This window comes from Clarias gariepinus, chromosome 20 (genome assembly GCF_024256425.1).
Source record: "Clarias gariepinus isolate MV-2021 ecotype Netherlands chromosome 20, CGAR_prim_01v2, whole genome shotgun sequence".
Lineage (NCBI taxonomy): Eukaryota > Metazoa > Chordata > Actinopteri > Siluriformes > Clariidae > Clarias > Clarias gariepinus.
Window position 1 is genome coordinate 4,867,108 of NC_071119.1, and position 19,648 is coordinate 4,886,755.

Below are 19,648 nucleotides of genomic sequence, written 5' to 3' on the forward strand. Positions count from 1 at the left end.
AGACAAAGTTAGCTATTAGTTCTTCAGGAGAAATGTAAGACTGATTAACACTCAGTAATTACTGCACAGGTAATAGTGAACTAATGACTAATGATTACTAATTAGTTAATGTCAATTAAAACCTATTTATTCATTCTTTATTACTCCTTAGACAATTGAGTTATGCAGTTGAGTTATGGATCGGGATTGTAAAATAAAGTCATTCATATTATTAAAATCATTTAAAGAAACAGGAAAAAGGATGTGAGTAAAATCTTGATGCTCCAGTTTTAAGTCGGCTTATGGATTTCCCTTGAAGACACTTAACTGTTGGTCATAAAATGTAATGTTTCATCTATCTACTTACACGAATTGCAAAATGTCTTCAGGCGATCATCTCTTTCCCTCTGTAACTGGTCTCTCTCTTTAGTCAGGTTGTTGTAATTGGCCTGTAACTGGTCTCTCTCTTTAGTCAGGTTGTTGTTACTGGTTTGTAGCAGCTTGATTTCTGTCTTCAGGATGTTGAATTTGATCCACAGCAACGTGACAGCAGTTGTCAGGAGAATACACAGCAGCACCACACATACTACAGTCACTCTGTTGCACGTTCCCCATGCTGTGGCTCCACCTAGAGGTAAATGTATGTACTGTAAATACACATTTTTGTCTTTTCTCATAGACATCTAGCATTTAGTTTAGTCTCATTAAAATCAAAGCCCTTCAGCAGTGAGCTGGAGAACATTAAATGTGTGCAACGATGGGCGGAGCTTTAGACAGGGTTAAAAGGAACATCTGGATCATATTACCTGTTAGCAGCTAATAAACAACTTAAGACACCCGTGACTTAGCTCCCCTCTCTGTAACTGGGTGCTAGACGGCTTATCAAAAAGACCACTGAATGTACGAGTTGGCAAAAAAAAAAAACAGTTCTTCACCCTGTTGACCCATGATTGTGTACTAAGTTACAGTACCAAACCACATCATTAAGTTTGCAAATGACACAACTCATCACCTCAACGGGCCTCATCACCAACAATGAGGCTAACTACAGGAGCGAGGTGAGCCAACTAGTACAGTGGTATAACGACATTAATCTCTTCCGAAACGTGGGGAAGACCAAAGAATTTGTGTTTGACTTCAGAAGAGGACCTTCACAGGACCTCCCACTAACCAACAACGGTGCTGCAGTGGAGAGGGTGAACAGCACCAAGTTCCTAGGGGTGCATATCTCTGAGGACTTCTCCTGGATCACAAACACCACAATGCTGGCCAAGAAAGCTCTCTACTTTCTCCACAAACTGAGGAAAGCACAAGTCACACATCCAAGTATTCCTTCTATCGGGACACCATTGAAAGCATTCTTACCAGAACCTGAACTCAAAAAATAAATCTACAGCTTACGTCATACATCTTTTATAGCAAATGACACTTATTACAGTACTTTCTGCAGGACTCTGCACACCAGGACCTGTTTACAAACACCTATTTAAAATGTTACATGTAAAAATATTTCAACCAGACACTGTTTGTTTTTTTTACACTTCACAATCTTTTATTTGCACTACTGTATTTTTTTTTTTTTTTTACAATTTGTAACCCTATTTGTTGTACACCATACCTTACAAATGTCTCCATAATTAAAAATACTGAACGTGTATTCCTCACATTCCTCAATGTGTATTCACAGTTTACATCTATTCAGATGTATATTCATTCAGATGTGTACTATATATACACATGGTTTATTTTTATATCTATTTATTACAAATATACTGCTCTTACCTTTATAGAACTGTTTTATATTGCACAGACTGTTTTTTTCACACTTTGAGATATTTATCGATATTTCGATTCCTCTGTATGTCTGCACAGATGGTGGCGTTGACAAATAAAAACCTTGAACCTTTAAAATTCTCCCTGTCTGCTTTGATTGCTGCAAAAGTTTTAGAGAAAATTTTAAGGTTGACTTTTGGGTAAAAGTTGGATAAAAGTTGTGGTCTAGTTAAAATACACTCATCATGAACACAAGACTCTTGTTAATATTGGACTTGGAATAACTTTTTAAAACTATTTAAAAACTATTTCTTTTAGTTTTATTTTATTATTTATTTATTTAATTTCTGCTGTGTCCACTGCACAGCTAGCTTCGATGCTGCTTCGTATTTTGGGCCATTGTCCTGAATGTGCTCAGGTTTTAACCATCTAGCTGATAGTTTGTGGTTCTGCTGAATAATTCTCCATTCTTCTTCATGATTCCACCCACTTTGAGAAATGCCACAGCTCCACTGACAACTAAACAGCCCAAAGGCAGGTTGCTACCAGAGGTGGGACAAAGTCATTGTTTGGCAAGTCACAAGTAAGTCTCAATTCATTACCCTCAAGTCCTGAGTCAAGTCCCAAGTCAAAGCCAACAAGTCTCAAGTCAAGTCCAAAGTCCTTCGGTTTGACTTTCGAGTCTTTTCAAGTCTTTTAAGCAAAAAAATAAAATGTATACAGATTATGTATGGTTGTAAGATCTGTATTTATTAAACAAACCTTTTTTTATGAAAGAACATTGCTCAGATACATAAAAATACAAATGTTAGTAAATGCTAGTAGCAATGTAAAATGGTAGCACATATTCTCAATGAAGTAGGCTACTTCATTCAAACAATAATGTTGTTTTCTTCACATAACATTAAAGAACTTTGCTCCCTACCTTGTGTGATACACTCACGTAGGCTACCTCATACAAACAATCCGGTGCTGTGTCGAAGTTGGTTTCCCCATCAGGATGCGTTTTTTTAGCACCACGCCCGTGAAAAGGGCACAGGGAACGCGCATTTACAGTAGGAGAAGGCTCGCCCGCGAAGGGTTATGCGTGGACCATAAAAAGAATAAAAAGGACAGTTAGTGTTTTTTAATCCCTGACGAACTCTAGCCATCAGGATGTGTTTCCCTTGTTATCTTGGACATATTTAGAATGATGAACCTCGGCTGAGTCACTTGTAGGCTGTAAACATGTCAGTATTTTGTCTGATATTTCATATCAAATATGCCTTTTCAGCAAAACCATAATGCCAAAATAGAGACCCGTCAGATACAGTCTCAAGACATTAATAATAATAGTAATAATAATAATTATTATTATTATATATAAATTATTAATAATAATAATAATAATACTTATTATTATTATTATTATTATTATATTATAATTAAATATTATACATTATAATATTAATAATAATAAGTATTATTATAATTAAATATATATTAATAATAATAATAATAATAATAATAATTATTATTATTATTATTATGCGACATAATTAGCATTTTATCCGTGTGATGTCAATTCACTAGGTCACATTATTTGAATAAACCCAAACTGCATATGAAAGAAATCAACAAATCATGGGTAGTGTATACCAGTGATTAAATATAAACAATACAACGCATGTACTGACATGTTTACAGCCTACAAGTGACTCAGCCGAGGTTCATCATTCTAAATATGTCCAAGATAACAAGGGAAACACATCCTGATGGCTAGAGTTCGTCAGGGGATTAAAAAACGCTAACAATTTCCTTTTTGGCCTTTACTGCGTTCTGTAGAAGCTCAGTGGTCCGCGCCAATTTTTTATAGCCAAACGGGAAGCTACCTTCGGTATTATTTCGCGAACTGGCGCGTTCACGTTGTTGTCACGTGTTGGACGCTGTCGAATCAAAAGAATCTACGGTACTTTGATTGGATGTCGTGCCGAATGCGCGCATGCGCTCTGTCACACACACGCGCACAGACACATAAACAGAGATAGAGTGGACCGTGTTAACATACTTTTTATCTTTGGGATTTTTATGGGAAGTAGCAAGTCTTTACAAGTCAATAGGCGCAAGTCCAAGTGAAAGTCCGAGTTATTTATGTTAAAGTCCAAGTCGAGTTGCAAGTCTTTTTATATTTTGTCAAGTCGAGTCTAAAGTCATCAAATTCATGACTCGAGTCTGACTCGAGTCCAAGTCACATGACTCGAGTCCAAGTCACATGACTCGAGTCCACACCTCTGGTTGCTACCACCACAACCATTCTTAAAGTGAATTCCTTACTTTTACTTTTCAAAACATACCTCTGGTCAAAGCTTTCTTTGTCGACGTAGTCACCTGAAACTTTATAGTGTGTTTTTTGGAGCGGGGGCATCATTCTTTGACAGCACTTTCATGGTGATGTAAAACTGGCTTGACTGTAGTCAGCCACACTGGTGATTTAGCAGCTTCCAGTTCATAGCAGGCATTTGCCATGGTGGTTCTTGGCAGTGTTGTGCAAGTTCAAGTTTACACTTTACCAGCACTAGCTCAAAGTTCACACACAGCAAAAGGAACTAGTTTAATAGTTCCACCATGCAATAACTCATCAGTACCACAAATCCAACATACAAAAGGGAAATGTGTAAACATACTGATTTGTTGACTGAAACATACTAAAGGTGAAACTCGAAAAATTAGAATGTATTGCAAAAATTCATTTATTTCAGTAATGCAGCTTAAAAGGTTAAACTAATATATGAGATAGACTCATTACATGCAAAGCAAAATAGTTCAAACTGTGATTTGTCATAATTGAGAGGATTATGGCTTACAGCTCATGAAAACCCCAAATCCACAGAATGCCAAGAGTGTGCAAAGCAGTAATCAGAGCAAAGGGTGGCTATTTTGAAGAAACTAGAATATAAAACATGTTTTCAGTTATTTCACCTTTTTTTGTTAAGTACACTCCACAACTCCACATGTGTTCATTCATAGTTTTGATGCCTTCAGTGAGAATCTACCAATGTAAATGGTCATGAAAATAAAGAAAACACATTGAATGAGTGAGGGTGTGTCCAAACTTTTGGCCTGTACTGTATATTGAAATCCTTGATAGTACATTGCAAATATACTAACAAAAAGTTGTACCATGAGTTAATATATAAAAAGTATACTAACAGCATGCTTTTACCAAATTTTGGAATTAAACTTTAAACATACTTCAAAATAATTGTATTATAGTACACTTTCCAAAAATATATTATTGGAAAATATACTTTAAGTGAAAGGTTGGTCTAATTTCCAAAGCACACTTATTTAAACATTGTTTTTCATATATTTTTTTTTGTTATATTTTTGTAAAAAAAATATGCTTGAAATAATCATTGTACAAATGTACAGAAAGTATACATTTAAATAAAATTTTTTTATATAGTAGTCTTGATATTGTGGCGTGGGTGGGGTTTGAGTAATGACCATCATGCTTTGCGGGAGGGACTGTTATGTGTTCACCGTGTTGGGGAAAGGTGTCTGGGGTAGTGGCTTCGGCCAGGGTGTGTGTGTGTGGATCAGAAGTGTGTCTTGTGTTGTGTGACTGTTATTTGAATGTGCCGTTGTGTCAGAGCGAATAAATTTCTCCCAGCCATTTTGCATTGGGCAGCCAAGAAGCTCACTCGTCTCTCCAAGTTCTTGCGTGGCGGTGAAAAACGCTACATTGGTGTCAGAAGTGGGATGGAGAGTAGCGGGTTACTGGGGGCGTTCGCCATGGACCTGAGGTCTCTCGCGCGCAGAGGCTACCCGGAGTTCGGGTCCGTCCAGCAGGAGGAGCTAGCGCGCCGTGCGTTCCTGCGGGGAATCCGGCCGTGGTGGCTGCGCGAGCACATCCGGTTAGCGGCACCGGCTTCCTTGGCTGAGGCGCTGCGCGAGGCTGAGCGCGCCGAACCCATCATGGCAGAACGCCGCGGCGAAAGAGCCGAGCGACCTCCCGTGACTCAGGGCCGCTCGGTAGGTGAACCTAGCCGGGGACAGGGCAACCTGTCGCGGCTAGGCCCCGACCCAGCTTCCGAGATTCCGCGACGTCGCCGAGGCCAGGGACCGCCGGATTACCGCTGCAGTGTTCTCAGGCCTGAGGACAACGTACCCCAGCAGCCGTTAAAACTAGCTTCAGGGGGCGCCGAGGTGAAGCCGCCTCCCACAGCTTTCTTTGTTTCCCCAACTACCGGCTTCAACCTCCGGTCAGGACGTGCAGGAAATCGCGCGGGGGTCTACGTTAACTGTGGCCTGGACAACGTTTCGCTGCGGGCGCTCGTGGACACTGGCTCCACAGTTTCGCTGCTGCGCTGGGGAGTACTAGGACAAGGCGATCGCGGTTGTATGCTGCCGGCCCCAGCCGTGAGCATCCGCACCGTGTCGGGGAGCTATCTAGAGATACGGGCCTGTCGCACAGTGCGAATACAAGTAGGTGCAATCATTCTTTTTCATCCATTCTTGGTGGCCGACATTGAGGATGATTGTATCTTGGGGTTGGATATTTTGGAAAGGTGGGGTGCAGTACTTAATCTCGTTGACGGAACGTTGCGTGGTAGCTTCGGGTTAGCCAGGTTGCTAGTGCCCAAAGCGCAGCCGGACATGTTAGTGGAGCACACCAGGGGGGCGGAACTTCCGGCGGGCACGCCATGTAAACATCCGGTAGCAGACCGAACGAGAATAATGGCCGAGCTTATGCAGCGTAGCAGCGTAGGGCTCAGTCAGACACAGGCCGACACCGTGAAATCCCTGCTACACGAGTTCGCAGACATTTTCGCGGTTGATGAGAGCGAGTGCACACATACCAATTTGGTGCAGCACACGATTAATACGGGTAACGCGGCTCCTGTTCGGTTACATCCGAGACGTCTTCCCTTAGCTAAACGAGCTATCGCCGAACAAAAGCTACGTGAGATGGCCGACTCGGGCGTCATGGAGCCAGCGTCCGGACCGTGGTCTTCACCGGTTGTGTTGGTGCGCAAAAAGGACGAATCGTGGCGGTTTTGTGTCAATTACCGGCGGTTAAACGAGGTGACGCGCAAAGATTCCTATCCGTTGCCGCGTATAGATGATGCGCTGGAACACGTTGCGGGCTCGGCGTGGTTTAGCTCGTTAGATCTGCGAAGCGGGTACTGGCAAGTAGAGCTCGCCCCGGAAGCGCGACCTAAAACTGTGTTCTCGATCGGGCAAAGGCTATGGCAATTCCGGCGCATGCCGTTCGGCCTATGTAACGCTCCAGCTACGTTCGAACGGTTGATGGAGAAGGTATTAGCCGATATTCCTCGCAACCGTTGTGTCATTTACCTGGACGATTTACTGGTGCACGGCAGGGAGTTTGAGGTCGCTCTAGCTAACCTACGGGAAGTATTTCTGGCTATCCGGCGGGCGAATTTGCGACTCAACCCTAAAAAGTGTCAGCTGCTGCGGCGAGAGACCGGCTTCCTAGGACATGTAATTAGTGCTAAAGGGAATGCCACCGATCCAACAAAAATAGCGGCGGTACAGAATTGGCCTGAACCGCTAAATGTGTCCCAGCTACGCACCTTCCTCGGGTTAGCTTCTTACTATCGCCGGTTCGTGAAGGATTTTGCCACGATCGCCAGTCCGCTACACGGCCTCACGAAAAAGAATCAGCCGTTTTGCTGGGACAGGGCGCACGCGCGTGCTTTCACTCGGTTACGGGAAGCTCTGGTCACGTCGCCCGTTCTCGGATACCCTGACGCGTCTCGTATGTTTATCCTTGACACGGACGCGAGCGATGTAGGGCTGGGGGCTGTCCTGTCTCAGGTGTCCGAGGGTAAAGAGCGTGTTATCGCCTACTTCAGCCGCGCATTGTCTGGACCTGAGAAAAATTACTGCGTCACGCGGCGCGAGCTGTTGGCGGTCGTCGCGGCCCTAAAACATTTTAGGCCATATTTATACGGGCAATCCTTCTCGCTGCGGACCGATCACGCTTCGCTGGTGTGGCTACTTAGTTTTAAAGAGCCCGAGGGGCAGTTGGCGCGCTGGTTAGAGCGGTTGCAGGACTACGACTTTACCGTCCAGCACCGAGCTGGAAAACTGCATGGTAACGCGGACGCTTTATCCCGCCGGCCGTGTAGCAAAGAGCGTTGTCGGCACTGCAAGCGGGTTGAAGAGCGCGTGCGTGGTCGCGACATCGAACACTCCCCGACCCCCGTGAATCGGAACATTCTCCCTGCGCAATCCTCTGGAGTCTCCGTCGGTAATCCGCCGTCCGAGCCAGCGTGCAGCCGAGTTACCGCGTCGCCTAAAGCATCGCCTGTAGTCGTTCCGCCTGTGCCACAGATGGACCGTGATCAGCTCATTGCCGAGCAGGAGAAGGATCCGGCGCTGCAACGGGTACTGGGTTGGGTTAACGCGGGCCAGAGACCGGATTATGCCGCGGTTGCTCACTTGGGACAAGAGGAAAAAGCTCTCCACTCGCAGTTTAATCGACTAGCGTTGCGGGGGGGTTTACTCTACCGCCACTGGGAACGGCCGTGTAGCGCTGGCGAATCTTTTCAGCTGCTGGTGCCGCGGACTCTGCGGGCACGGGTGTTGGGAATGATTCACGGGCATGCGGGTGCGGGACACTTCGGAGTCACCAAAACGCTGCAGCGGTTGCGCGCCCACTTCTACTGGCCGGGCTGTCACACTGATAGTGAACTCTTTGTTCACAGATGCGACGTCTGCACGGCAAAGAAGGGCCCTACCCAGCGCTCGCCAGCACCTTTGCAAGACTTTCGGGTGGGGGCACCCATGGAGCGTATGGGCGTGAACATTCTTGGGCCTTTTCCCATCTCCGATCGCGGGAACCGGTATGTGCTGGTAGCCATGGATTATTTCACCAAGTGGCCGGAGGCGTTTGCTGTTCCTGGCCAGAGCGCTTCCACCACGGCCCGAGTGTTGGTGGATGAGGTGTTCAGCCGATTCGGCGCCCCGGAGCAGTTGCACAGCGACCAGGGGCGTAACTTCGAGGCGGAGGTATTCGCAGCGGTGTGCGAGCGCCTCGGGGTGAAAAAGACCCGCACCACGCCCCTTCATCCGCAAAGTGACGGCCTTGTGGAACGTTTTAATCGAACGCTCACCACCCAACTCGCCGTGCTTACCAGCGACCGGCAAAAGGACTGGGACGAACATTTGCCTCTCGTGCTTTGGGCTTATCGCACAGCGGTGCAGGAGTCCTCACAGCTCACGCCAGCTGCGTTAATGTTTGGTCGCGAGTTGCGCACGCCCGTGGACCTTGTGTTCGGGCCCCCTCCACAAGTGGATTTACCCGCAAAGCCGGGGATGGATTACTTTAGTTCTTTAAAAGACAAACTGTTTCGTGTCCATGAGCTGGCGCGTAGACACTTGGCAGACGCCGGGGTGAAGCAGCGCCGCTTGTATGATACTCACAGCCGGGGGCGAGACTTTGCTGCTGGGGAGCAGGTTTGGGTGTATTCCCCCGGAAGAAAAAGGGGGCTCTCGCCTAAGCTTATGTCGCACTGGGTGGGCCCCTGCACGGTCGTTGCTCAGCTCTCCGACGTGGTCTACCGGGTGCGGTTGACGGGGCGGTCGCGATTGGTCGTGCTCCACCGGGACCGGCTCGCTCCCTACCAGCCCCACGTCAGCAAAACATCGAGCTCTGTGGAGGCCGGGCCGCCTCAGGAAGAGGGCTGCGCCCCGCCTTCCCCCGCAAAAAGACTCCGGCGTTCACAACGCCAGCGCCGACCACCGTCACGCCTGCTAGACTGAGTTCGCCATGGTGACTGGGGACGGTCACAGCTCGGGTGGGGGCAGTGTGGCGTGGGTGGGGTTTGAGTAATGACCATCATGCTTTGCGGGAGGGACTGTTATGTGTTCACCGTGTTGGGGAAAGGTGTTTGGGGTAGTGGCTTCGGCCAGTGTGTGTGTGTGTGGATCAGAAGTGTGTCTTGTGTTGTGTGACTGTTATTTGAATGTGCCGTTGTGTCAGAGCGAATAAATTTCTCCCAGCCATTTTGCATTGGGCAGCCAAGAAGCTCACTCGTCTCTCCAAGTTCTTGCGTGGCGGTGAAAAACGCTACAATAATTTTTCAGTTAAATTTAAATGTACTTATTCATGTGTACTTATTTATGCTTATATTTAGTGCCCTACTCTCTCATACACTCTTTCTCAAACTTGTTTTTGCGCGCTAAAAATCACTTTTGCCCGTTCAAGATAATTAATGTTCGCACTCTCTCTCTTCTGTGTGCTCACTATCATAAAGCTACACTTGCACAAACTGCAGCAGCATTATAACCCTGCAACTATTTCAGCCAACCAGAGACTAGAATCGGCACCACACCAGCCAATCAGAAACTGGAGGCGGGCAGATTCAGACTGTCTGTTTTCTGATTGGCTTCCCAGTTTTCCACTTCTAGTTTGAATTCAAGCCTGGAAGCTGCATCATTGCGTGCTTAGTTCGTATCGTTGTTATTTTATTTCAGTGGCATAAAGTAAACTTCATTTCATTTCATTGGATTTTGTTAGGTGATTTAAAATTAAGTACATAGTTTAAAATTTTTAAATGTAGTGTTTAATATTTTATTGCTTAACCTTATGTACTTTGCTTGTGGTATAATGGCTCTGTAGCTCTCGGCCTGTTTTCAGTCTCTGTGTAACAGCTAGAATCAACACAACAGGTTTAAACTAATACTGTACCTGTATACTCTAATACTAATGTCTGTCTGTGTCCACACACCAGGTTTAAACTAATACTGTACCTGTATACTCTAATACTAATGTCTGTCTGTGTTCACACAACAGTTTATATTTTAATTTGTGTGTTTGTGAACACGTTTTGTTGAACACAAATGAACTATAGTAGTGCTTTTTTGTAACCTTTTGCAGATTAAATCTGTAAAACTCATGAATAAAATCTCCGTCATAATTACTGATGTAATGCTTTTAAAAACATGAAATAGTGTAGAAAATGCATTTAGTATTTGTAAATAATCCTAAACACTTTTAGTGTACTGTTAATACATTTGCAATACTGTAGTATAGGAGGTTGTGTGTACTGTATGATACAATAAAGTATATTTGTATTAACCACAAAGTGTACTTTTTTAGTATTTGTAATTGATCAGAAGTATAACAGCATGCTACTGCTGCAATAAGAATATGCTCGTAGTATATTAATCAGGTATTTGTAACACAGTAAAAATAGCTGTAATGTACTTATAATACATTAAATATATACTTACATTTCATTAATTACTGTTAGGTATGTACGTTAGTACACACACAGCCATATACTTTAAGTGTACTAAGTATACTTAAAGTTGTTCCACTTTAGCACACAAAAGTATACTTAATACACTTAAAATTGTGCTTTTGTACAATGTACTTACAACTTAAATACACTTAGTACAAAATTAGTTGTTCCAAAATAGCAAACTTCAAGTATACTAGTCATTAGTCTGGCTGCAAGTACATTTAAATATGCTTGGATTTTAATATACTTAGCATACTTTTTTTCACTTGGGTTTATCTTATTTGCGTTACTTGTAATATTATTACATAAAAAAACTATTAAGTTTTTCACCTACTTTTGTTTAAATAAGTTTATTTTAGCACTGATTTTCTAAGGAATTAGTCGACATGTTCCTGCATTTATAGATTTACTTTCTCAGAGGCTAATGTAGCCAGGTGGGAATAGTGCATGCAATTTTGATGTACGCCACTAGATGGCACTGCCATTTGGGGGGGGGGGGGGTCACACTTGGGGATACGGAGCGATACCGGTGAATAAGAGAAAACACAGGAAGTCAGACCGTTGGCTGCAGAAATTGAAGCACGTTATGCTTGTTTCGGGTGCATCTGATTGTTTAGCCAGGTAAATATGCTGTAAAGTGTGCCTGTTGCATCAAAATATTTAATTAACAATGTTAAAGAGTGTGTTATACAGAAATACTGTTGGATGTTAGTGGCTACTATTGTTGTTTATGTTGGATGTTAGGAGATATGTCGAGAAATGTTTGAAGTATGACTCGTGCGAAGTCTGCCACCAGATAACCTGTGCTTAAGTGGATGCACTGACCAGTCAGTATTTTGAGAAGATTTCTGCATTCATTAATATAAAGTACATTTTATACAAACATTGTGATATGTAAGATTGTTGACAGTGGAATGTGTCATTTCTGTTGTTTTATTAGGAAGAGCCACCACAGTTATTTTTGTATTTTTTAAATGAACAGCATTTTGTTTTGTTTTCTTTTCTTTTAAAGGTTGCTGTTTGGTACTAGCAATTTTGGGTAGTTTTCAATTTGAAACGTATTTATACTAGGAGCTGAGGCTCAGTTGCTCAGCCTCTCAGGTTAAACTAATTGAAGAACACTAAATTTTACACTAGACTTCATTTTATTTTTATGAAACCCCAATTTTTATTTTCAGAATAAAAAAAAAACTCAAAAGACATTACTGTGTCCTGTGCTGGTTCATTTTCGCCAGGCTACACTTTTATGCAGCTTTACTGTGAGGCTGTGTGACAGAAGTGCAACTGGTCTAAGATAAGCGTTAAACACCGGCCTCCTCCACACATCAGTATGTGAAAAAAATAGCTCACAACAACAACAAAAAACACATACAGAATGTCCACACACATGAATATGCAGTTTCTATGTGCTTTTATAATAAGCTTCACTCTTCTGCTGGGCTTTACACTAGATTTTGCTGTGAGTGTAACTGGGAAATTGTGTTCCTTCAGCCACAAGAGTTTAGCCAAGGCTTAGCCAAGGTCCGTATACTTTTGGGCATTTAGGGTATTTAACAGCAAAGTAATAGACTTTTGTATGTAGTCTTTTTACTTAATCTAGTCTTGGAATACCTAATCTTTACTTTGGTTTAATCACAAATGACATCTAGTGGCCGAATAGTGAAATAATTCTAGTCTTATAATAAATCATATCCTACGTAGAGAGAAATGTTAGTGAAGAAAACCTTTGTTTAACGTTTAATAATAATAGTAATAATAATAAAGACACTATTATAAAAAACAGCTCTGTATATGCACTGGTGCTGCTGGGAAATATTATTCCAATGTTTAGCATAACCTGATGAATAGGACACTTAAGACAGGATAAAACTCAGATATTTTTGATGTATGCAAGTGGTATGTAGTGAATGAGAGATGTTAAATCCACTGGACATCCCAAAAGCACCATCGCACTCCTTAACATTAATCGATGTCTATTGTAACAGAATTGGTCTGGATCTCATCAGGCCATTAGATTAAACTGCATGTGGGCATCACCTTATGCTAGTTTTAAAAGACCTAATGTGATGCCTGAAAGAAGTGCTTCTGTGCAAGATTTCAACAGGAGGTGGTCTGTGGCACATTTCCACACCATCACCTGAGTTGGAATCAGTGGCGGCTACTGGTCTGTCAAATAGGGAAAGCTTACTTTCGGCCTACATCAAAAAAATTGTCTATTTATTTCAAAGTAAATTCTGCCCTACATTTCTTTTCAAGAAAATGGTCTGTGACCCTGTCGTACCAACTAGGCGTCTTTTCCAGTGACTTGACCAGTGTCCTCTCAATGGCCAGCAGAGCTAGGCTGCTTAAACGGCCTTGGCCCATTGTGTTTCGGGTGTAGGACTTGAGCCGCTTTAAATAGGAGAAGCTCCTTTCTACACCTGCAGATGTAGCTCCAATTGTTGCCACTAATGAGAACAGTTTGTAAAGCTGAGGCATTGCACTGTCCAACTCCATGTCTTTAAGGAACACCAAGTAATCACACAGCTTTCCCCTGTTACCCTGCAAGTCCTGATCTGAATACAGGACTTGAAGTTCTGACCTCAGTCTCCCTGAATCAAAGTGATGGCCATAACTTTTCAGGACACTTTGGAAGGCCTCCTCTGGAAATACTTGTCTCATGTCATCAAATTTCTCTAGATTGGCTAATTCTAAGAAGAGCATGCTTTCCAAATTTGAAAAACGTAGAGGAATCTGCTCCAAGATGTTATCAAGGATGGGCATGTACAGATTTCTGTATCGCTCTTGGGGGTCCTGTAATTGGGTCAGGCGCTTTCTCATGGGCTCATCTCGTGGGTCTGATGTGAGATCTGCTGTTTTGGCATAAACGGCTTGGAAAGCCCCTTCTGACCTCTTCTCTTTGACAAATGCAAGAAGAGATTAAATTCTTTTCTTGCAGTAAAAAACATCCATCGCCCTCTGCTGGACAATATCAAAGACCACATCAGTCTCAGAGAAGATTTGTTCATATGTGTACAACATGAACACAAACTCAAAATCCTCCAGTTTCCTCACAAAGCCTTTGGCATAATCCAGTGTATCATCATCCATTGTTGTATTTGCAATGATGTTCTCAAATGTCTGCAGGAGGCCATCTTAATTGAGTGCTCACTATCCGTGATGTGAAATTCCATCGAGTAGGAGCGTTTCTGGGCAACCCTGAACCGCCTGCAGAGCCCAGAAAAGATGTCCTCTTTGTGGATTTTGAAAAAAAAAGTGGCAAATCCAGAGAGTGATGCAAAAAAGATTCTGCACTCAGGCAAGCATTTAGCCCCCTGTGACAGCACCAGATTCAGTCTGTGTGCATAGCAATGCACAAACATTGCACTGGGGGCTATTGCTTTCACTTTGGCCTGCAGACCATTGAGATCTGAAGCCATGACAGCAGCCCCATCATAGGTCTGTGCCACAAGCTTATCCTTAAAATTGTAGCCCTGCATGTTCTCATTTAATATTTCAAAAACGGACTTGGCATCTCGCCCCCCAGAAACATAAAAAAAATCCAATAAAACGCTCCTGAATTTTACCTGCACTATTCACATAGCGAACAATGACAGAGAGTTGGGCATGGCAGGATATATTAGTTGTTTCATCCACCTGCCATCCAAAAAAGGGAGCATCCTGAATTTCATCTCTGATCTGATCAGAAATGGTGGCTGCAAGAGCAGAGATCAAGTCATTTTGAATAGTATGGGACATACCAGAAAACACAGTTGAGGACTCGAATTGTGTGGACAGGAGAGAGTAATATTTACCTAATGTTTCTGTGAACTCCCTGTAATTCCCCTTGTTGGATGATTCACTACTCTCATCATGTCCCCTAAATGACAGCTCCTGCCGGCCTAGCAAGGATGTCACATCAATAAGGCAGTTTAGGAAGGCCCTGTTTTGTTTGACTGTTTCATTATGTTTAGCCACTTGAATGCGAGCACCTTCATTTACTGCATGCTCAACCCTGATCCTTCCCATGCAACTTAATCTTGCACATGCACTCACATGTTCATAGCTCTTTTCATGTCCTTTATATGCCCTGTCAAAGTTAGACAGATCTCCAAACCCTACCTTTGACCAAACAACACATCCGTGAGATGGTTTCATCAAGAGGCATGGCCAGCAGTACATTTTATTTGTCACAGCACTTCCAGTCAGCCAGCTAACTTTGTCATACCAGGAGAGCTGAAAAGACCTGTTATTTTTCCCTATCTTTTGCACTAAATCAATCTTAGGTGTTGATCTGCCCTGCTGTTTAATTCTAAGTTTTTCCTCGTAAGGAACACTTTCAAATGGCTTCGCCAAAATCAGGTCGACAATATTAGCACTGTCTGCCATCGTGTGCAGTTTCACCCACGACGCTAGCCTAGCCTACTATATGAATGAATGAATGAACGATTTAAAAAATATATTAAACTCTGTAAAAGTGAAACAAGGAATGTGGTGTATAATTGCGTGAAATGTATGATAAAAAATCAAGCAATTTTGCCAAGCAAATATAAAGAAATAGGTTGCAGCAGTTTTTATTTTGACTGAACTTGAGAAATCCGCGATGGGACTGAGCGCGAATAGCTTCAGCGATTCCTTATAGTACAAAATCGCTGTCAGTCAAAAGGAGATGCAATCTTTCGACAGACCCTCCAATCATCACGCAGAAGCTCAGAGTCCAGGACAGCCCACTCCTCATTTGCTCCTCATTTACCCCCAGAGACACTGAGCATCCGTGGGCGGGACATAATCGCAGCGTTTATCCAATGACCGTCTAGTTTCGAAGCACTGAAAAAAAACGTTCAAAGCAGCCGCATTGAAGTCAATTGACGCTGGGCTTCAACGGGGAAATGCACTGTGACGCTACGGGAATGTATGAGAAGAAAATCAAGTCAGCCGACCTGCTATATCTAACTGATTCTGAACGAACTCGTCTTTGAGATGAACGTTTTCTAACGCATTTTTAGTCAATAAAATGTTAATACAATAGTACATAATTTGACTATTAATTTTGTGACTGAGCTTCCCTTGCAGTCTTAAAGAAATCGCCACTGGTTGGAATCCATGAAGAGATTCTCACTCAAGTCACAGCATTCCCCTTTCACAGGCTTCATGATCTGTACTAATTGTTGGAGATTAAATTGATTCGTCTTAGCATGTACCATCCACAAACGAATATCTTTGTCAAAGGTTTATTGTCTTAAGTGCTTAAACACATTATTCAAAAGTTTAGAAAGAGCTTTAGTGCCAATTATGTTTGCATGTACAAGGAATTTGTTTTGGTGACAGACCTTCTAGAGACGACACAACAGCAACATAAGGAAAACAGTTAACAACAAATAGAAAAGGATGTGGGGTTTTATAAAATTATTCAAATAAATATCAGTGGTATTATACAAGATATTGCACAGTAGTATTGCACATAATATTGCACATATATTTTTTTGCACCGTGAGAAGAGCTTTAACTGTTCTTGAGGTGTATTGTCTGGGGGAAAAAGAGTATATGTGCCTGACTCCCCTGGTGTTCAGAGCTCTGTAGCACCGACCAGACAACAAAAGTTCAAAGAAAAGGCGGCTTGGGTGTGAGGAGTCCAAAGTGATATTCTGAGCCCTTTTTTTCACTCTGAATATCTACAGTTATTGCAGTGTGGGCAGAAGAGCACCAATAATCCTTTCAGCAGTCCGTCCTTTGTAGTCTTTTAGAGTCTGATTTTGTGGCTGAGCCAAACTAGACAGTTATTGAAGTGCACAGGACAGATGGTGATGGCTGAGTAGAACTGTGTGAGCAGTTCCTGTGGCAGTTTAAACTTCTTCAGCTGGCCAAGGAAATACAACCTCTGATGTTTTTTTTTTTTTTTTTTTTAACAATTGAAGCAATGTGATTGTCCCACTTTAGGTCCTGAGAGATTACTGTTCCCAGGAACAGGGATAGCTCCACTGCTGTCACAGTGCTGTTTGTGATAGTAAGTGGAGGAAGTGCACGGGTTTAGCTCCAGGATGTTGTGACTGCACCAGAAAGCCAGCTGCTCAACCTGACTTCTACAGTATATACAGACTTGTCACCGTCCTGGATGAGGCAGATGATTGTAGTGTCATTTCAGAAATTTCAGGAGCTTGACAGAGGGGTCTGTACAGGTGCAGTAATTTGTGTAGAGAGGGGAGAGTATGCATCCCTGGGGGGCTCCAGTGTTGTTCGTGTGGCTGTTAAAATACCCTAGTTCCCTGTCTGTCAGACAGAGCTAGGAACAGAGAGCTAGGTTAGTTTAGTTTGGAGCAGTGCTGGGATAATTGTATTAAAAGCTGATGTTAAATCTACAAACAAGACCTTTGCATAAGTCTAAATTCAGATAAGACAGAGATATTATTTATTGGCGCAAAAACCACACAACACACAACAGCTCTCACAGTTCAGCTTGCATTTAAAAGGATGTACTTGTAATACCAGCTCGATAGTGAAAGACCTGGGAATAATATTAGACTGTAACTTATCCTGTAAAAATCAAATTTCCAATATAACAAAGAACAGCCTTTTTCCATGTTAGAAATATTGCCAAGCTTAGGAACATTCTATCCATATCTGATGTAGAAAAGCTAGTTTATGCATTCATGACCTCCAGATGGTATTGTAATGCATTACTAGGTGGTTGTCCTGCATCCTCAATAAACAAGCTACAGTTAGTCCAAAATGCAGCAGCCAGTGGCTACCTGTTCGGTTTAGTATTAATTAAAAATTAATAGCATTACTTACGTACCAGGCTTTAAATGGTTTAGCTCCCACATTTTTCAGTCTTTTGACACATTACAATCCACCACGCTCCTTAAGATGGCAAAACTCCGGACTTCTGGTAGTTCCCAGAATATTAAAATCTACAAAAGGGGGTAGAACATTCTCATATTTAGCTCCAAAGCTTTGGAATAGCCTTCTAGACAGTGTTTGGGGCTCAGACAGTGTTTGGGGCTCAGACACTGTTTCCCAGTTTAAAAGTAGACTCAAGACACATCTCCCAAATCTGGCATTCACATAATTTATCACATATCCTCATACTCCAGTATATGTAAATGCACACTCTTATCTAGTGCTGCTAATATCCTGAACGGCATCTATGCTAATTCTTTCCCACCTGTTGTTCCTTTCTCTACCCATCCCGAGGTAACTGGAGATTGTGCCAGCTCCAGTAGGCAGAGGACAACCCTGCGAAGATCTTGAGGCATCCAGAAAAGGACCACCTCTAGCTGGATTCTGCTTCATGATAGTTTGGATCTACACATGCTGCTCCTGAGCTTCTAGTGATCCAGACCCTCCTCTGTCCTCTGCACCTGCTGACTCGTCCCTGTGCTGAACTGGACTTGTACAACTTTTGTTATACTGAACTTCCAGCAGCATAACACATGATGTCATCATATAATTTCTGTTATCTGTTCTCACCCAGATGGTTCCCTATTGAGTCTGGGTTCTCTCAAGATTTCTTTCTATTGCCATCTTAGGGAGTTTTTCCTTGCCACCGTCGCCCTCGGCTTGCTTATCAGGGACAATCTCACAATCTCATTATTATCCAAACACATTTTTCCTCACTCATACACACTTCCATAAATTTTCTTGTCATTTTGTGAAGGTGCTTAGAGACAATGACCATTGTTAAAAGCGCTATATAAATAAAATTTGTAATATTACATTTGACTGAGTGTACAGTAACTGATGTGATCATACACAACTTGACAAAGAGAAGCTCTCACTAGTGTGTGTGTGTGTGTGTGTGTGTGTGTGTGAGTGCACTGGGAGCTCAGAGCCAAATACAGTGAAAAATTTGAAATTTGTTTTCCTTTCTCTCTCTGTGTTTACATTCTCACAGATATCCACCATCATCTCCACTCCCTGTAATAAAACACTGAATTACCTGTGTGTTGTGCTTCTGGGTGTGTTTTAGCATCAGCATCTTCCTCCTCTGTGTCAGAGTTGTGACCTTCAACATCATCTGCAATCTTATAGATAACCTTCACCATCTCATCCTGCTCAGAAGAACACCAAACCATCTTTAATCTATAAATGTCTTAATAAAACATGAACTGACTGTGTCTCTGTGTGGTCGTGACTGACAGGCTGAGTCTCTGTACTCTGTATAGGGAATTAAATGTGATGCTGTCATTAAGTTGGAGGAAGTGAGACATCAGAGGAGGAGCATCAGTGGCTTCTTGTGTTCAAAGTGTGAGATTTCAAATACAAAACTTACTCATGTTCCGGATGTGCATGTTAAAGTACAGTAGTTCTATAAATACCAAATGAATGTTATAACTGCACCATGTACAGTACTTTGGTATACTAATGTTATACTAAAGTTACAATGTTATACCAGTGCATTATATTTTGTTCCATATAATGACTTTCCGCAGACATTTTGTATGATGCCATTAAGATAGTCACATGTTCCACTGATCTAAGAGCATCTCAGCATTAACCACTACTCTCTCTTTCACACATCAGTATGTTAAAAAAAAAAAAAAAAACTCACAGCAACAACCACATACACACACACTCTTTCACACTATGTCATAGGCATGCACGAAGGGCAAGGTTTTTTTTTCTTATACATTTTGTAACAGTAAATTTTGCCTTATGGGAGA

At 42.5% G+C, this 19,648-nt stretch overlaps 1 protein-coding gene across 1 annotated transcript in view; it reads right to left on the minus strand.

Annotated features, from left to right (window-relative positions):
• LOC128508224 (C-type lectin domain family 4 member M-like) overlaps positions 1-19,648 on the minus strand; it is a 76,015-nt gene that overhangs the window by 21,982 nt on the left and 34,385 nt on the right. Inside the window, exon 3 of the mRNA XM_053479449.1 lies at positions 347-510. Coding sequence (XP_053335424.1) covers positions 347-510 — 164 coding nt within the window. The remainder of the gene's footprint in view (positions 1-346; positions 511-19,648) is intronic.